Source organism: Lacerta agilis, chromosome 13 (assembly GCF_009819535.1).
Source record: "Lacerta agilis isolate rLacAgi1 chromosome 13, rLacAgi1.pri, whole genome shotgun sequence".
In the NCBI taxonomy this organism is placed as follows: Eukaryota; Metazoa; Chordata; class Lepidosauria; order Squamata; family Lacertidae; genus Lacerta; species Lacerta agilis.
This window is the reverse complement of record NC_046324.1, coordinates 41295646-41314453: the sequence shown is the minus strand read 5'-3', so window position 1 is coordinate 41314453 and position 18808 is coordinate 41295646. Positions and strand designations below refer to the sequence as shown.

The 18808-nt window shown below is 43.0% G+C and overlaps 1 protein-coding gene across 6 annotated transcripts in view; it reads left to right on the top strand.

Moving 5' to 3' along the window:
* The window catches only part of TRRAP (transformation/transcription domain associated protein), a 175689-nt gene that overhangs the window by 134000 nt on the left and 22881 nt on the right, over positions 1 to 18808 (top strand). For all 6 annotated transcript variants that reach the window (XM_033166488.1, XM_033166487.1, XM_033166486.1 and 3 more), the window contains 3 exons: positions 1243 to 1333; positions 3476 to 3675; positions 5423 to 5684. In XM_033166488.1, coding sequence (XP_033022379.1) covers positions 1243 to 1333; positions 3476 to 3675; positions 5423 to 5684 — 553 coding nt within the window. The remainder of the gene's footprint in view (positions 1 to 1242; positions 1334 to 3475; positions 3676 to 5422; positions 5685 to 18808) is intronic.

The window sequence follows — 18808 nt, the reverse complement described above, 5'->3', positions numbered from 1 at the left end:
CTGCATCAGTAAGATCTTTTTAGTGCTCTGTATGCTATCTCATTATGCAGATGTCTGGCTTACCATGTAATATGATAGAATCCTTGTCAGCTTCCCTTTATAACCCTTTCAGAGTGGCTTTTATATCAGATTGGGCGATGCCTTTATCGGGATCCAATCTCTTACGTGTCCCTTTCACCTTAAAGGTCCCAGGGTGCGTTACAGCAATAAGATAGACAATTTATAAAATAGTTAAGGTCTATAACCCCCGCCCCCCAAAAAAAGATAAAAAGCAGTTGCGTATTCAGTGGTACCTCTGGTTACGAACTTAATTCGTTCCGGAGGTCCGTTCTTAACCTGAAACCGTTCTTAACCTGAGGTACCACTTTAGCTAATGGGACCTCCTGCTGCCACTGCACAATTTCTGTTCTCATCCTGAGGTAAAGTTCTTAACCTGAGGTACTACTTCTGGGTTAGCGGAGTCTGTAACCTGAAGCGTTTGTAATCCGAGGTGTTTGTAACCCGAGGTACCACTGTATAAAGCAATTAAGATGGTTCCATATATGCAAATGGAAACATTTAAAAACAAGTCCACATATAGAAACCCTTTCAAATAGTTCCCATAAAGATGCAGCCTGGGATAAAGATCTCCCCTCAAGAGGATGGTTTGCATAGATGAAGAACTTGAACATATAATTAAGAACACAAAGAGAGAGAGAGAGAGAGAGAGAGAGAGAGAGAGAGAGAGAGAGATGAAGCACAAAATGTCTAATTGTACATAGTGGACCAGCACACCAGGTAGACAAGGGGGTAAGAAAGGCTATTGCTGGTTTTAAATAACTCTTGCAATGATATATACACCTTGGACACAGTGGAGGATTATAAATTAGATGGACTTACGATATGCAGTTACCCAAAGAGCCCACGGAAGGGAGGAGGGAAGCCTTGAGATTCGGAAGAATCTTGTGTAGTCTTTATTATTTGTGAATATGAGTGTGAATGAATTTGTAAAATAAAATAAAAGCTATTTAAAAAAGATATGCTATTGCTCCCCACCACATTCAGGACTTGCGTTGAAATATTGCCCAGACAGGCCCTTTATTTTTACTTCCACCTGCTGTATATATCATTATTAAAAATAATAATTTCGAGTAGTTATGGTTAGGCATCAATCTGTTGGCAGTTCTGTTTGGATCACAGTATTTCTCATGAGGCCGTGGAGAATTCACATGTATTTATTATTATTTTTTTATGGCAAAATAGGTTGGGCGAGTCTATCCCCAGGCAGTCTACTTTCCTATTCGGACCCTCTACTTGACACTGAAGATAGAACAGCGGGAGCGCTACAAAAGTGGTAAGCAGCAGACATACCATGATGTCCTTGGCCTTTTCTCAAGTTGGGCAATTTGCCTCAACTTTGCTTCTAGGCAGCTTCTTTGTTCAACATCCTTATGCTTACAAAATGTGTGTCAATAACCTGATAATAAAATGGACCCCAGTTAAGATAGGTTTTTTTTGGGGGGGGGGTCTTAAACAAATATATACATACATACGTACTGATGATCAAGGGATGCAGCTGGTGCTGTGGTCTAAACCACTGAGCCTCTTGGACTTGTTGATCAGAAGGTCAGCAGTTCGAATCCCTGCGACCGGGTGAGCTCCCATTGCTCGGTCCCAGCTCTTGCCAACCTAGCAGTTCGAAAGCATGTCAGTGCAAGTAGATAAATAGGTACCGCTGTGGCGGGAAGGTAAATGGCATTTCCGTGCTTGTTCCGTTAAGCCAGAAGTGGTTTAGTCATGCTGGCCACATGACCTGGAAAGCTGTCAGTGGACAAATGCTGGCTCCCTCGGCCTAAAAGCGAGATGAGCGCCGCAACCCCATAGTCGCCTTTGACTGGACTTAACCATCCAGGGGTCCTTTATCATTTGTATTCAATATTTTAAAGTGTAATTGTATTGTAGATTGTTATTACTATGCAAGGATAGTATCTGAGGTCTGTAATCGCTCCTACCCCATTGTTAATTCATATCAGATCTCACAGATCCCAAATTCATTTTCCTTCCATTCAAAGTGTCCTGGAGGTATAATAATAAAGAGAGCTCCAGATGCCTGTGTTTTGTTGTTGTTGTTGTTGTTGTTTTAAAAAAATACTGCACCAACATGACAGCAGCGGCTGTGTTAAATTAGAGTTTCAGTATATTGGGGTCATCTACACCCCTGGTATCTAAGGTGCAGTGCGCCAAGAGGCTATAATACAATAGAACAGTGGCTCCCAAATGGTGGTCCACATACCCAAGGGGTCTGTGTCACCCTTCGCATAACAAAAACTACCATACAGGTATCACAATTTTCAAAAGTAAGGGGTACATGGCTTGGCTTTTGAAAAATGGGGGTCCGCAATACTTAGCTAATTGGGAACCACTGCTAGAGAATGGTTGACAAACGCGCACCCCTACTGTAGGAGAACATGTGGATTGTGCAGTGGCATGAATTAGACCAGGGGTCCCCAAACTAAGGCCCGGGGGCCGGATGCGGCCCAATTACCTTCTGAGTCCGGCCCATGGACAGTACGGGAATCAGCGTGTTTTTACATGAGTAGGATGTGTCCTTTTATTTAAAATGCATCTCTAGGTTATTTGTGGGGCATAGGAATTAGTTCATATTTTTTTTCAAAATATAGTCCGGCCCCCCCACAAGGCCTGAGGGACAGTGGACCGGCCCCCTGCTGAATAAGTTTGCAGACCCCTGAATTAGACTTTAAAACATTTCATAACTGACCCTTTAGGTCGTTTCCATAACTCACCCTTTTATATTGTAAACTGCCCTGTGGTCCTCAGATGAAGGACTGTATAGTTATAATTATAATAACAATAATAATATAGGAGCACGAAAATATCCTAAATGCATAACAGGGTTGAAACAGATTTCTTCTAAGTGTTAGAGTCTGATAGAAATCATCAGAAATGTGTAGCTTGTTTTTAAGTTTTAAGCTTTCTCCCCTTTTACTAGACAGCATTTGGTTGCTGTTTGAAACTGATTATGATATTACAGTATTCTCTCTGGACAGTCTTTCTCGGAAATGACTCTTTCCTTGTGGCTAATGGTGACTTTGGAGCCCAGACATGTTGTGGGATTTTATGAATGGAAAGGCTACTCTGAACGTCTATTCTAGAAATACATTTTAGCAGTTCCTGGCACACCAAAACCAAGCATTTGGAGGGAAAGAAAGTTGAGGACCATAAAGCTATTTCTGTTTTCCAGCGTGGGTCTTCTAGGAAATATTTTCTTTTTGTCAGCTTTATTGAAGTGGAAACAGGAAGTATTTGTTTGCAGCAGAAACTTTTGTAAACGTTCTGTGTTAATAATGTGCCTGTCGATGTAGCGGGATTGCAATTTCTTTTCTAATTTACAGAGAAATTGCAACTTATTTTTAAGGTTCTGGGGTGCTTTTTAGTGCTAATGGTGTTTTCTTGGAATTTTCCCATCCCTTGTAAGATTCCGGACAGCAGCAGCCAAGTTCAGTTGGAAACCAATCCCATTCGGCTTCGGACCCCGGGCCAATCAGAGCCACAGCTCCCATGTGGCGTTGCAGCCGAATTATGCACATGCAGAGGGAATTGCACCCCACCCTCCTCTCCTCTCTGGAAGGGATTGTGGATCAGATGGTCTGGTTCAGAGAAAACTGGCACGAAGAGGTATGTTTTTTCCATTTAGAACTGGAATTTAAAAACATGTACAGGGGTCTTCCCACTTACACGGGGGTTATGTTCCCGGGAACCCCTTGAAAAACTGTTTAAAGAAGAAGTAGCTCTTACAAGACAGGTGGCTCTTAGTCTTCCTTACTGATGGAGGATGATGTGCAAAGGCTCCTGGGATTGCTAGCTGTATTGCTGCTCTTTTCAGGCAATTTTTGCTCTTTCTGCAGTTTGAAATCGATTTATGTAATTATTTCCCGGGTTCCATATCGGATTGGGTGCTACGTGGCCACGTGCGAGCCAAACGCACGTAGGTGGGAAGAGGCCTGTATGTCACCATCCTGCTTCCCCCTGCTCCTGGTATTGAGATTGCTTCAAGCTTTTGCACCTTGCACACTGATTCAAGGGAGCTTGCCTTTCTTGGGACTGACTTTGGTGCTCCAGGCCTTTTCCCAGCCTGGGCTCAGACACAGCCAAGGTGGCTTGTTGGGCAGAAGGCAGGGAGCCCAACAATAAGTGTAGTCAGACCAAACGGGAAGCAGAGCCAGCTAATTTTAGCTTTGTCTCCATCTCCTCCCTCTTGAGTTCTGCAAGTGGCAATGCTGGGACACAGCAGCAGCAGGAGGAACCTCACACGTAGTGCTACCAACCTAGACTGGTTGTGAGTAGGAAGGCAGACAATTATAATAATAATTTACTATTTATACCCCAACCATCTGTCTGGGTTTCCCCAGCCACTCTTGGAAGAATAAAGGCTGAGGTTGGTGGGGCAGTGCCCCATTGACAAGCCATCACTGACTCCCATCGACTTCTTCCTACCTTACTTCCCATTTTTTATTTAAGCATGTATATAGCACTTTGTCGGGTGGCGCTGTGGGTTAAAACACCGAGCCTAGGGCTTGCTGATCAGAACGTCGGCGGTTCGAATCCCCGCGACGGGGTGAGCTCCCGTGGCTCGGTCCCAGCTCCTGCCCACCTAGCAGTTCGAAAGCACATCAAAGTGCAAGTAGATAAATAGGTATCGCTCCGGCAGGAAGGTAAACGGTGTTTCTGTGCGCTGCTCTGGTTTGCCAGAAGCATCTTTGTCATGCTGGCCACATGAGCCGGAAGCTGTACGCTGGCTCCCTCAGCCAGTAACGCGAGATGAGCGCCACAACCCCAGAGTCGGGCATGACTGGACCTAATGGTGAGGGGTCCCTTTACCTTTACCTTTATAGCACTTTGCAAGTAAAGCAGACCTTTCAAAGTTGTTTACCAGATGCTGAAAAGCGACAGCAGTTTCCATGAAGGATTTGTGCAACCAAAGGGTGGAATATAGAACATTTTGGAAATAAATTGTTTGTCTAAAATAGCTGTTTGGACTTCCTGACAGGCAAAAAGCAGTGCAGGAAAGTTGGCTATATGCAGACAGGTTTGCGTCCAAAAAGCTAGGAATTGCAACATGCTGGTAATGTGTCACATGTGTATTTATTTATTTTAAAGTGCTTTTATCCCACTTTTCAGGCAAAAGGGCTCCTGGAGCATTTTTTACATATAAATCAACAAAATAACCCCAAGTCAGTCCCTGATCTCAGGATTGCAATCTAGAATACATGACAGAAAAGCAAAACTGGCTGGGGAGAGGAAGAGCAAAGTTCTTAGCATTGCTTTCTGTAACTCCATCTCAGAATGTTGCTGTATGGTGCCAAATGTTTACTTCATTATTTCCATTCAAAAGAAGTGCTGTTTTTGTGTTTGATGGCGTTAGGTCCTCCGACAGCTTCAGCAAGGCCTGGCAAAGTGCTACTCTGTCGCCTTTGAGAAGAGCGGAGCGGTTTCAGATGCCAAAATCACCCCCCACACGCTGAATTTTGTCAAGAAGTTGGTCAGCACTTTTGGTGTCGGTCTGGAGAACGTCTCCAATGTCTCCACCATGTTTTCCAGTGCTGCTTCGGAGTCGCTAGCGAGGAGAGCCCAGGCGACGGCTCAAGACCCTGTCTTCCAGAAACTGAAAGGGCAGTTCACAACAGGTGTGTGATTTTTATACAGTTTCTGGTTAACTTTCACCCTACAGGTTGTGATCCAGACACTGAATGCTTTCTGTTCTGGCTCATTTGGGAATAGTACTTTGGAGGTTTTTAAGCAGAAGTTGGATGTCCATCAGTAAGGGATTAATTAGTAGCTGTGATTGCTGCAGCTTGGCCTAGATGGCCCTTGAAATCCCGTCAGCTCTACAATGGCTACGATTCCTTTTTCTTCCAAATAAAAGCAAGTTTCAGATGTAACGGAAAACTGTGCTATGAGAATGAGCCACACTGAACTTCAGGAATGCATATATCCTCCCTCGCTGAGACCCAGCAGAAGCTGGAGCAAGTCCTGGAGGACAAATGGCTTGACAGGGAGAGGAAGCAAAAGTGAAATGATTGTTGATTTAGAGCAAGAAGGGGACAGAAGGCACAGGAGATGCTTTCCCAGCTCATCCAGACCAGGATCAGATAGGCTCTTGCAGATCATTGTTTCTCTGCTCCTAGGCAAGGAACCACAGTGAAGGAATCACTGCCTTTCCAGTGTTGCTGTCTCAGTATCTTGTATTAATATTGCCTGCTATTTTAATTAAAACACCTACCATGGAACCAACCCCATGGTGGCATCGTCTCTCATCTCATTCCCTTTTAGATCTATAAGGAGATTGAAATCTTTTTCTGTTTTCAAACTAGCCACAGTTCCCTGTGGCATCCAAACTTGGGGCACCATGGTTTGTTTAAACAATGGTTAGTGAGAACAATTCATAATCAGATCGTATGTTCAGCACTTGGCTTGTTCTTATTAATCATTCTTTAAGCAACAACAGCTTCCAGAATTCAGACATCACAGGGACAGTGGAAGCAAGAGCTTTTGCAATCCTTGTGAATATGAAAAATGAGGGAGAAAGGAAGTGTTTAGCCCAAAGTTGGCCACTGTCCATTACTGTTGTGGTAAACCAAGGTCTTCTGTTATGTCTGAACTCAGCCTATTTTCTCTGTTGCCCTTTGGAATAGTATATGAGCATTTAGAAAGAATTAGGTAGCAACCTAGTAAGTGAAAGAGAGTTGGGTAATTTCCTTTATCTGCTATAAATGTCACAGAATTATGTTAAGAATCCTTTTGTGGCATTTAATTCAGCAAAACACCTAATTCATTAACTGAGTAGGAAAACAATTATATCAAACCATTTAGATAAGAAAACAAATCTCAAAGTAGTCCAGGTTTACACATAAAATGCACAGTGTGCTTGTTGGAAGAGTTATATGTTTATTTTTCCTAAATTAGAAGCATCTGTGTAAGTGATGTGATTTAAACTTTGGGGTGTCTGGTACTCATGAAATTATTTTTAAAAATTGCCATTTGAGTTTGATAATTTAAATCAATTGCTATAATTGGCCTTTAAGGGGGCAATTTGGGAAGTTGTTTTGCTACTGTTATTCATTTTCTGTTAACCAGCTTTGCTTTCTATTAATTATAGATCAGCACTACATGAAAACTTTTATTTGTAAGGAGCATCTGTTCTTTGCCATTTTAGATTCTAGCCTTCCTCTGGCACAAGGTGTATTTTATGAAAGGGAAATTCTGCAAGCTGAATCTGAATCATTCCTTGCTCTGCACACCCCTGAAATGCTAAGCACATGGGAGTTGGAATTAAGCCCCATTGAGCTTGATGTGATTTATGTCTTGAGTAAGCATGCTTAGGACTGCAGAATAAATCCAGCTGAGTCTCTGAACTGACTGCTTTGATCCCCCTTGCCAGTGAAAAGGGCAGCAGGCAGAATGTTTTGTTTTGTTTTTCAATTTCCACCACCCTCTTTTACTGACAGCAGAAAGGCCAGCCTTGAAGGATGTGTGTGCTTGCCAAGTCATTGGCCCTAGCCTAGAGCCACCTTTCCACCTCATTTCAAATGTGTTTGCTCTACTGGAGAATTTGTGGTCCTGGGAGATGCTGTGCAGTGTGGGCTCGAGAATATGATAGGATCTTTAGATTCTCATTCCCAAGGTCTGAAGCTCTGTAAGTTAGCCTTCTTTTTATGGGGCTGGAATGATTACAGTACCCCTATAACTTTTTTTAAAATGTCTATTTCCTCTTCTAGTAGAGCTATGGGATCTATATATTTCATGAACTAAATACGATTTGTTCACACACACACACACACACAAGCAAACCTAAATGTGTAAAGCAAAGTTTGTGTGTTTGAAATCTCCAGGTGGCATTTAGCCTAAGTTGTGGAAGTGTGAGGATCAGCCCTGGTAATAAACATTTGCACTGATCATTACCTATTTTCTTTACTGAATATATTTATATTCCTCCTGTCTCCCAAGTTGGGATTCAAGGCAGCTTACATTGAAATGCAACCTGAAGCAATAAAAACAAACTAGTTAAAAACAATACTTAAAAACACATCAAAACACATTTAAAGCCAGCAATTAAAATAGCTTGCCCTGACAGCAGCCCTCTGATCAGCATCGTCTGTCTGCTCCTTAGTTTTCAAAGGCCTCTCCAAATAGGAAGGTCTTAGCTAGCTGGCAGAAGGGTAGCAGAGAGGAAGCCAGTCTGACACCTCTTGGGAGGGAATTCCACGATAGGGAGCAGCCACATAAATGCTGTGCTTCTGGTGTTGATGGGAGCAAGGTAAGATGCTCACTTGAGGGTCTTACTACCTGGGCAGGTTCATATAGGGGGACACAGTCCTTTCAGGTAGCCTGAGTCAAACCCATATGCCAAAGCACTTGGGGCAATTTACAGTTTGAAATAGTAGCTTGCATTCTTATGAAAAATGGTAGGGAAAGAGACAGGGCGGGGAAGATGGGGATAAGCAAATTCACATCCCCTCTGTAGTTACATTTTTACACAATGGCCAGTTGGAATAGTCATTTAGGAGGTTGTTCCAGCAGGGAAAGGGCCAAGCAGCAGCTGGGCTCAGCTGAGCCAACGGAGGGGTCTTTGCTCTTCCACCTCCTCCTCCAGTGCTGTCAGGTGAAATGCTGCTGCAGGAAATCGAGCCAAACGGGTCGGTCACAAATGAGCCAGTGGAGAGGACCTTGCTGTCTCACCCCTCCTTTGCTTCTAGGTGGAATGACAGCTGACAGTAGCAGTTGAGAAACAGTCAGGATATTTGAAGTAGTTTTATCTCACTTGTCCATCAAATATGCTCAAGATAACTTTAAAAATAAAGGGTTTGGGGTTTTTTTTAAAGTCATAATAAAAAGGATTGTTCTGATGAAAATATTAAGCATGATGAACAACACCATCAAAACCCGCAGCATTATTAGGAAGGGATCTTAATATCTTTGATGAAAAACCTTATGGGAAGTGAAATAGTTTTCACGTGAAACCTAAAAGGTGAAAGGGTAAAGCGTATCTGAGGAGGGTGTTCCATAGATGGGGTGCCACCACAGAAAATGCCCTAGCCAAGTTACCACCTGCCCCTCGGTAACAGGAGGATATCCAAACAAAATAGAAAATTCTTTCCAGTAGCACCTTAGAGACCAACTGAGTTTGTTCTTGGTATGAGCTTTCGTGTGCATGCACACTTCTTCAGATACCAGGCACACTATGGCAGACCAACACGGCTACCCACCTGTAACAGAAGGATATCCAGAGAAGGGTCTCTAATGATAGCTTTGTGCAGAGGAAGGTGACCCTTTGAGATATCTGGATATCTTGAGCATTCAAGTTCAGCCAGGATCATAGCATTGCATGATGTACTGCCACAATCTGAAAGAATGATGAAACACGCCTGTATTTCTTGTGCAACAACCCACAGTAAACTGGTTTGGAAACCGAGGGAAGTTCTAAGGTAATTTGGGGTGTTGGCATTCTGAATTCGCAACAGGGAAATTGAGATAGTTCCTCAGAAGCTCGCTTTAATGATCATGAGGAAAGTGGTCTTACGGGATTCTTGTGTGTCACATCTATGCCCTGCACATTAGAGAGCATGTTAAGCTCTGCATGAAATAATCTTTGCAGCACAACAGTCGCATGACAGTAGATAATGGAAGCCTTGAACCATATGATCAAATTTAATGCGTGGCAGCTACTAGGGAAGAAGAGAGTTGCCAGCATATTGTGCTTCTTCTGGGTTTTCTGATAAGTCAGAGGGATCCAGCTGCAGTTAATACATATGTGTTGTTTCTCTGTGCTTAGAAAGAATAGACAATTTTTCCTGTATGCGATGGTACTTCAAAAATTCATATCTGTATTAGAATTGGTATATAGATAAAAAGTGTTTGTTTGTTTTGTGTTTGTTTATTTCAGAGTAGGGGAAAATTGAAGGGGGGAAAGGTTACCTTTTAGCATATAAACTAAACAGAAGGAGTTGAAGTATTTTCTCATTCTAAACCGAGGCCGGGTGTGTGTGTGTGTGTGTGTGTGTGTGTGTGTTCGTTCTCTTGAGCAGTTTACTCCTGCTGACTCCAGATGGAGGCAGGGTCATGTGAATCCAACAGAGTAGGTGTCTGGAGTCTTTGGCCTCCAATGTTGCTGGATTGCATCTCCCATCTTCCCTGACTGTTGGACATGCTGGCTGGGGCTGATGGCAGCTGGAGTCCAGCAACATTTGGGTGGTAACAGGTTCCCTGCTTTAGAGAACGCCCCCCTCATTCTCTACCTCAGTGTTTTTCAACCTTTTTTGGGCAAAGGCACACTTGTTTCATGAAAAAAATCACGAGGCACACCACCATTAGAAAATGTTAAAAAAATTAACTCTGTGCCTATATTGACTATATATAAAGTAATTTTTCAATTTTTCCCACGGCACACCAGGCAACATCTCACGGCACACTAGTGTGCTGCGGAACAGTGGTTGAAAAACACTGCTCTACCTTTCTGCTCTGCAGAGTTAAAGCACTCTTGCAACTCCAGCTCCAGCTTTTTGTCAATCGCAGCACAGGCTGAGCAGCTCTGCTCTCCCTCCTCTTGGAGGGGTGGTTCTACCATCTCCATGCTTGCAGCAAAAAGTGGCCAAACCTGGGTCAGCCATAAGGTGAACAGAGGAGGCAGGGATGCATGTGGAAAGCTTTGCACTGCCTCTGTTGAAGCATAATGGATGATACAACTTCACTCTTGTCATTTCTGCACCAAATTTGAAATTAAATTTTGCTCAACTCTTTTTTTTAATGCATTTGTTGATGTTTGGGTCTTCAAATGCAGAGTCTTGGCTTCTTTGACTAAGTTCACACACACACACACACACACACACACACAGTATGAGAGATTTTCCTTCGACTTCCAAGATAATGTAATAGAAGCAATCAGGATACAAAGGGGATTTGCTGCTTTCTAGAAGAATGAAAACTTTTCTGATATCTTCTACAGATTTGGAACATTTTACTTTTCAATTATGATTAAGCATGAGTAGTCACAGGATTAAAACAGCACTTTTAGTTAGCGCAAAACGAGATTACTTTAATCTGTTAAATTTGGAGTTTGAATTAAAGTTGAAGGGTGGAGGGGGGAAATGGCTGCAATTAGATTGGTCAGTACGCTTGCCTTTTGGAGTTTGGGGGATTCAATTCATTTTGCAGAAAATAAGTTTTTGATTGATTTGCAACAGTAATAGAATTTATGCTCCTGAATTAATGGGGAGTTAATTACCTTACCAGTCCTTAGCCGACAATGAATCACCAATTTGCGCATTCTTGGTCTTGACTGTGGTCTTGTTTTAACATGCATTGAATCCTCCTCTTTCTCTTGAGTTCATGGCCCTTTGGCCCTTGCAAGGGTTTAAATCTAACTATTCCCCAAGATTTCTGAAAGTCTCACAAGTTTTCAATACTAGTATATACAATTGCTATTGTCCAAGCCTTTAGGTTTCCAAGGCATGATGGATCTTCTAAATATTCTTGCAATTTCCAGCAGATGCCATTCAGGCTTATTTGCAAAAACCCAATGTTTTTGTATCCTGGTTTCCTTTCCTTAAGCCCGGATTGAATATAACAGTTGAATAACAGCATCCAGTTAAATTTTGGGCTGTAGGCCCATTTAAGGACTGAATTTGCCAACAGGTGTTAAATCTAAAAGAGTTGCTAATCCTGGCTCACTCAAGTCAGTTTTGCACACCCAAATCAATGTCACTGTTTGAATGTGATAGCAGCTCACCTTCCCTGAACAGAGAAATGGGCAGGTTCTCCTCTTCCCAGTTGATCAAGGAAGAGCAACCACTGGGGTGAATAAGAGAGAGAACCAATTCAGCAGTGTTCTCCTTCTCAAAACAATTACAGTAGTACCTCTGGTTTCGAACGGGATCTGTTCCGGAGCCCCATTCGTAACCTGAAAGGTCCGGAACTTGACGCGTTTTGGCGCTTCTGCGCATGCGCGTGATATCATTTTGCGCGTCTGTGCATGCGCGAACCGCCGAACCTGGAAGTAACCAGTTCCGGTACTTCCAGGTTTGGCGGGTTCGTAACCCGAGACGAACGCAACATGCAGCGTTCGTAACATGAGGTACGACTGTACATATTATTACCAAGGATAGGAAAACAGTGGTGATTGTGGGCTCCTTTCTTGGTTAGACTTGAGAGGCAAAGGAAGACATGGGAGCTTCAAGAGGGATCTCCAGCCATCATCATTTCAGAGAAGTTGAGAGTATATACTACGAATATACTATGAGGAAAAGCATGTGATTAAGGTTTTACCAGTCAGTGTATTATCTTTTTCTCGCCTCATCTTTCTCTGGTCCATATGTCCTAAATAGATACCTGATCAATAAATGATAAAAGATGACTCCAGAGCTTTTAGACTAGTTACCAAGGTTGCCTGTATCATTAGGCAAGGTGCTTCATGTAGCAGATGTTTGGGTAGAGCAGCAAATTGTCAATTATTTAGGTAGTGACTTTTATTTTAATCACAAGGGTGCACCATTTTATTTTATTTTTTCCTGCCCTGAGCCGTATTTGCTAACTTGTGTCTGTCAAAGTTCTGTAAAGAACTTCTTACATTTGAGTTCACGGTCTATAACACATTGTTGTTAGGCTTCCTATCCCACTTTATCCTGTCCTTCAGTATTCTTATTCCGTCTGTCCAATAAAAGGATCTCAGTCCATATCATTGCAATTTCCAAAGGAATTTCCATGTGGAGTCCAGAATTCTAAAAGTGGACCGCCGTCCTCTCATTCAATCTCTGGTGCTTAAACCAACATAGGTAATAAGTGTTGGGTTTTAGATAGGATCGGTATCGCAAAAATATTTCCTTTCCGTCTAATTAAGCTGTCTGCAAAGCAGGGGAGCCGGTGCAGAATGCCATATAGCTGGTAATTCCTTGGATGTACTTAGACAGGCTCTGTATGGAGCCCCTGTGACACAAAGAAAGCCAGCTAATTAATTGAGTGCTCTCTGTCATTCCCATCTGCTACCAAGAAGCAAAACAACGAAGGAGAAGGGGGAGTCTAAAATAGGTATTTTCAACAAACTGGAGTGATTCCTACAGTGAAGTGAATGGCTTGGTGTGTTTTATTTTAATTAACACTGCTGAATATTTTTGCTTCAGCTATTTGCATATCATTAGCAGGAATATTGTACTTGCCGTTTGGTGACATTTCCCTGCACTTTGGGGAGCTGATGAGCGGCAAACAATGCCGTGTTTCATGTTTCTCTTTTTCACCCAGCGATTTGCTCAGATTGTGCACTAGAGGGTAGGCTTGGAATTATAATGAGATTTTTTACAAGTACGATCACAGTAGATGCAAGAGGTGCTGGACTGGCTGCATAAAAATTAAAAGACAGCTGCCAAGAAGGGCGGCAGTCCTTTTTCATCTTGTTGCTAGCACCTTTGTGACCTGGAAAGCACTTTTTACAAATAAGTTCCATACAGTAAACATACGAAAGGCTGGACTGGATGAATCCCAAGCCGGAATTAAGATTGCCGGAAGAAATATCAACAACCTCAGATATGCTGATGACACAACCTTGATGGCAGAAAGTGAGGAAGAATTAAAGAACCTTTTAATGAGGGTGAAAGAGGAGAGCGCAAAATATGGTCTGAAGCTCAACATCAAAAAAACTAAGATCATGGCCACTGGTCCCATCACCTCCTGGCAAATAGAAGGGGAAGAAATGGAGGCAGTGAGAGATTTTATTTTCTTGGGCTCCATGATCACTGCAGATGGTGACAGCAGTCATGAAATTAAAAGATGCCTGCTTCTTGGGAGGAAAGCAATGACAAACCTAGACAGCATCTTAAAAAGCAGAGACATCACCTTGCCGACGAAGGTCCGTATAGTTAAAGCTATGGTTTTCCCAGTAGTAATGTATGGAAGTGAGAGCTGGACCATAAAGAAGACTGATCGCCGAAGAATTGATGCTTTTGAATTATGGTGCTGGAGGGGACTCTTGAGAGTCCCATGGACTGCAAGAAGATCAAACTTATCCATCCTTAAAGAAATCGGCTCTGAGTGCTCACTGGAAGGGCAGATCCTGAAGTTGAGGCTCCAGTACTTTGGCCACCTCATGAGAAGAGAAGACTCCCTGGAAAAGACCCTGATGTTGGGAAAGATGGAGGGCACAAGGAGAAGGGGACGACAGAGGATGAGATGGTTGGACAGTGTTCTCGAAGTGACTGGTTTGAGTTTGGCCAAATTGCAGGAGGCAGTGGAGGATAGGCGTGCCTGGCGTGCTCTGGTCCATGGGGTCACGAAGAGTCGGACACGCCTGAACGACTGAACAACAACAGTAAATACATTGCAAAATGAATATTAATTGTCCTACTGACAACTAGCCTCATGGCAAAAACACGCTTGTCTCCTCTGGTGGTATGATGCAGCTATCATTGGTCTTGGGATGTTGGTCCAGTAAGACAGGTTAAGTTGTCATCCTTTGAGCATAGGATAATGGAAGAGAACATCCTGCATTTCACAAGGCTTCACTTGTTTGCAGTGTGTTTTAAAGGCTGCTTCCGGATTCAGGTGCCAGTGTTCCTCTGGTTTTGGTCCGATTTAGTGCGGTGCTCCATAGCGTTCATAGGTGTGACTTGCAACTGGTACAAAAATACAAAATAAGTTGGGAAGAGGGGGTGTGAATGGAGAGGAGAGAGCCCTCCTTGAAAATGTAAAAAGAGAGAGAGTCTGACTCCTAAGACTCAAAAGAGCAGTGCGTCCAGCTTTACGCAATTTTGATAGGTGGACACCTTTACAACCTGGACACCAGAGAGTTTAAAGCATGTGGAGAAGGCAGCTGGGACTCCCCCTCCTCCCCACTTTTCACTTCTCTCATCTCTCATCAAGCCCTCCCTCACCTGCCCTGAGCATGCAGAACACCAAGTGTACCCAATAGCATGTGAAGGAGCAGACAGGTGGCAGCAGGACTGGGCTGGAAAACTCTTGTATGTGTCCCAGGAGAGCCAATGTGGTGTAGTGGTTAGGAGTGGTGGACTTGTAATCTGGTGAACCGGGTTCGATTCCCCGCTCCTCCACATGCAGCTGCTGGGTGACCTTGGGCTAGTCACCCTTCTCTCAAGTCTCTCAGCCTCATTCACCTCACAGAGTGTTTGTTGTGGGGGGAGGAAGGGAAAGGAGAATGTTAGACACTTGAGACTCCTTCGGGTAGTGATAAAGCAGGATATCAAATCCAAACTCTTCTTCCCATTTAAGTGAGAGTTACAAAGAGTTTTGGTGTCTGTTTTGCACTACTGAGGAGAATTTCAAACCAGTACTTGATGCTACTTGGGTCAGGGTCTTTGCGTTCAAAGCAAATTAGCCTTTAAATTATGCCTCAGGTAGCTTTTCAGAGTTTGGTCCTCAGGAACGACTTTTTCCATATTTTACCTTAAGCGGCTAAAGTAAGCTACTTGCCTTTGTAATTCCCTGCTTGTAACACTTGGAAACAGTTGGCTTTCGTCGTTTTAAAAGAGTACACGTAAGCCGTTTTTGCTTTTTTTACTTTAATGATGCTTGATTTCTAAGTCACGCGGGTAGCCTTCTTTGGCTGAAGGGTGGGGAAAATAAATAAACAAGAGCAAGTGGAGCCTTGTAGTTCCTCTCCTCCCATAATTAGGCATGCTTATTTCACCATATAAGATATATATTTAAAGACATCTATCTTACTGCTTTGCCTGATTGGGCCCTGCATTTAAATATTCTGTTTGCCTGTGTTGGCCTTCCCCAATCTGTTGCCCTCCATATTTTGCTGGACTACAAGTCCCATCGTCCTTTGCTGGCTGGGGTTCATGGGAATTGTAGTCCAACAACATCTGGAGGCTACCGGACTAGGTTAGCTGCCATCCAGCCACGTGCTAGTTTAAGAGAAGAGCCTTTTGCTTGGGTGCAGCCCTCAGTTCTTTGACGCCAGTTTTTAATATTCCAATTCCTCCGTGCTATTGAATTCAGTGGACCATGCTTGCTTTTGCTCGCTTCTGTCTAATAGATATTTTAAAGGTTGTTTTGAAGATTTAAATCGAAATGTCTTCATTGACATCAGTCTATGCACATTCCTCTCCCTCCCCCACAGGTCATATGAAAAGATTCCTGCGCAGATTTATAGGGAGTACGTAAATTGCTCTACTCTAATTTTAGGAAAGTACTTGAAAATGGCAGACATCATTGTTCTGTGTCAAGTGTGATAGAACAGTTTTTTTATTGAAACTGCTAGGAAATTTTTGAGCACAGTTGAGCATTAAATAGGTCTTAAAAGTTTTGAGCCCTGTAGTGCTGTTCAGTATTTGTTATCTATAGATAACGTCCTCTAAATTATTTTCATGTGCCACAGTTCAGCATATGAAAGTCAGTGTGTCTTAGCACTACCCTTCTAATGAGCTAGCATGACTTGGGATGCACATTAAATTTGAGGGAAGAAGCTGGCTTTTTTAAATAGCGAATGCCAATGGGACCTGCAACAAAATGTTGCAGTACGTACAGAGCTCCCTGTTCAAGTTTCCAGTCACTCCATTCCATTCCCCCTCTCCTTTTCTGTCCTCAGATCCCAACTGATCAGGATTCCATTGTCACTGAGCATGCTCAGTCCTCATTTGGCTGTCTGTGATTCTTTTCCCGCCCTCTGTGTGGGTTTTTTTCCTTCACCAATTTCTTGTAGCTCTGAGAACCTCAGCATTCATCAAAACCAGTTGATCATTCCCTCTTCTTTGTGGATGGTGCTATTTTGGCTACATAAGAATTCACACTCAGAGAATAAAGATTGCTGTTGTTAAATATCAGGAGCAGCCGACATGGTGTCCTACAGATATTGTTGGGCTCCCAACTCCTATCAGCCAGCATGGATAGTGTTCAGGATTGATGGGAGTCATAGTCCAGTAACAACTTCAGGGCTCCCTGTTGCTTCCACCTGGTATATATTTTGATACGGACTTAGTGGTTTGCCACAGTTTTTGGATCCATCAGTAACACTCACAAGCTTGAACTCAGCCTGGCAGAAACTTCTCCATAATATCTTCAAACAATTTGATTATAATCATGGTACTTTTGAGGTATCTAAATAATCCTACAGGGCTTGATATGGAACCCAAAGTGGCCCTGTGTAGATGGAAGCTGGCTTCGTTCTTTATAGCAGAACGCCCTAAGATGTCCCCTCCCAGCCCCCAAAAGGGACCCTGCAGTTCCTAGAGCTAACATGTCCTGCAAGGCACAGCCAGGGTATAGGACAGGCATAGGCAAACTCGGCCCTCCAGATGTTTTGGGACTACAACTCCCATCACCCCTGACCACTGGTCCTGCTAGCTAGGGATGATGGGAGTTGTAGTCCCAAAACATCAGGAGGGTTGAGTTTGCCTGTGCCTGGTATGGGACAATAAGAGGTTCAGGCTGCACACAAGGCAAGGAGGGGGAGAGGTTCAGGTTTGAGAGTTGTTGGGAAACCCCCTATTGCCCACACAGAGCTACAGTTTACAGTGCGGTTTAAGTGTCAGTCCCTCTTCCCAGGGCACTCTGGGAACAGCACATCTCATAATTCATGACAAATGGTATGCTACTGCTTTAAATGCATAGTGAAGATCTCACAAGGCTAATGTTTGTGCTGCTTAAATGGAATTATGTTGTCTTCAACATCGTTCTTCGGTAGATATTTAATTTATTTAGCACATTTGTGTCTATTTGAAACATTTCTACCCTACCTTTTCTTCAGACAGAATCCATGTAGGGCCCCCCTCCATTTCAGGTTTATGCAACGTTCTCAAAGTGAGTACCAGTAAAAACAATTTCTAAACAATAATACTATAAATCATAATAAGTACCAGGATGAAAGGGGGGGAGGGAATCTAAAAAATGCAGAGATGGCCTGGAAGCCAATACTACATAGAACAGCAGATGAAAACTATTCAGTGTGAAAGTAAGTTAGTCACTGTTTGGTAAAAGCCATTATTAAAATGCCTGGATGAATTGAGCAGTTTCTACTACATGATGCCTGACTCTTAGAAATGGGGATATCTGTGATTGCATTTAGACATATCCTGCCTTAATATGCTGATATATGAACGATCCTTTTGTCCTGTGCACAAAGCCCATTAGCTTCTCTTTTTGCACAAGGCAGCAAGCAAACCAAGAAGTCTACCACGTAGTTCTCCATCTCATCCAAAACAGGAAACTATGACTTCCAGGCTATTAAATCATGATTAAACCAGACTATTAAATCATGGTGTGAAGTTGGGTTACTGTTAATGGCTTTTTCTGAAGCTGTTAACCATTGTTTCCTGGCTTGGATGAAACAGGAAACTATAGTTAGTTGAAAACTTTCCGGTTTGCCAGTTTACGCAAAGAGAGGAAACAGCTGTTTTTTGCAGTCAAAAGGTTTGTTCATTTCTGAGCTTAGTAAGGAGAGATAGGTTCATCTAAACTCTCCCTATGGAGATCATTCAACAAAGGGTGTCACCCTCTCTCTGGTTGTGGGCCCAGTCATAGTAAGACAGAGTTCATCAGGGTTCCTATTGCATAAGGAGCAATAAATGACATGACAACCTTTTTGGGATCGAAATGGCCATAACTTTATTGATTGCAGATGCAAGAAGGCTTTGGCTTAGGCATTGGGTATGTATCCTGGTTGCTGGCTGCTAACTTCATCAGGGTCAGTCTCTGATTAAGCATCCCCACGTGACACATATCAAATACAGGTGACCCATGTTGTTGTTGTTTAGTCATTTAGTCATGTCCGACTCTTCGTGACCCCATGGACCAGAGCACGCCAGGC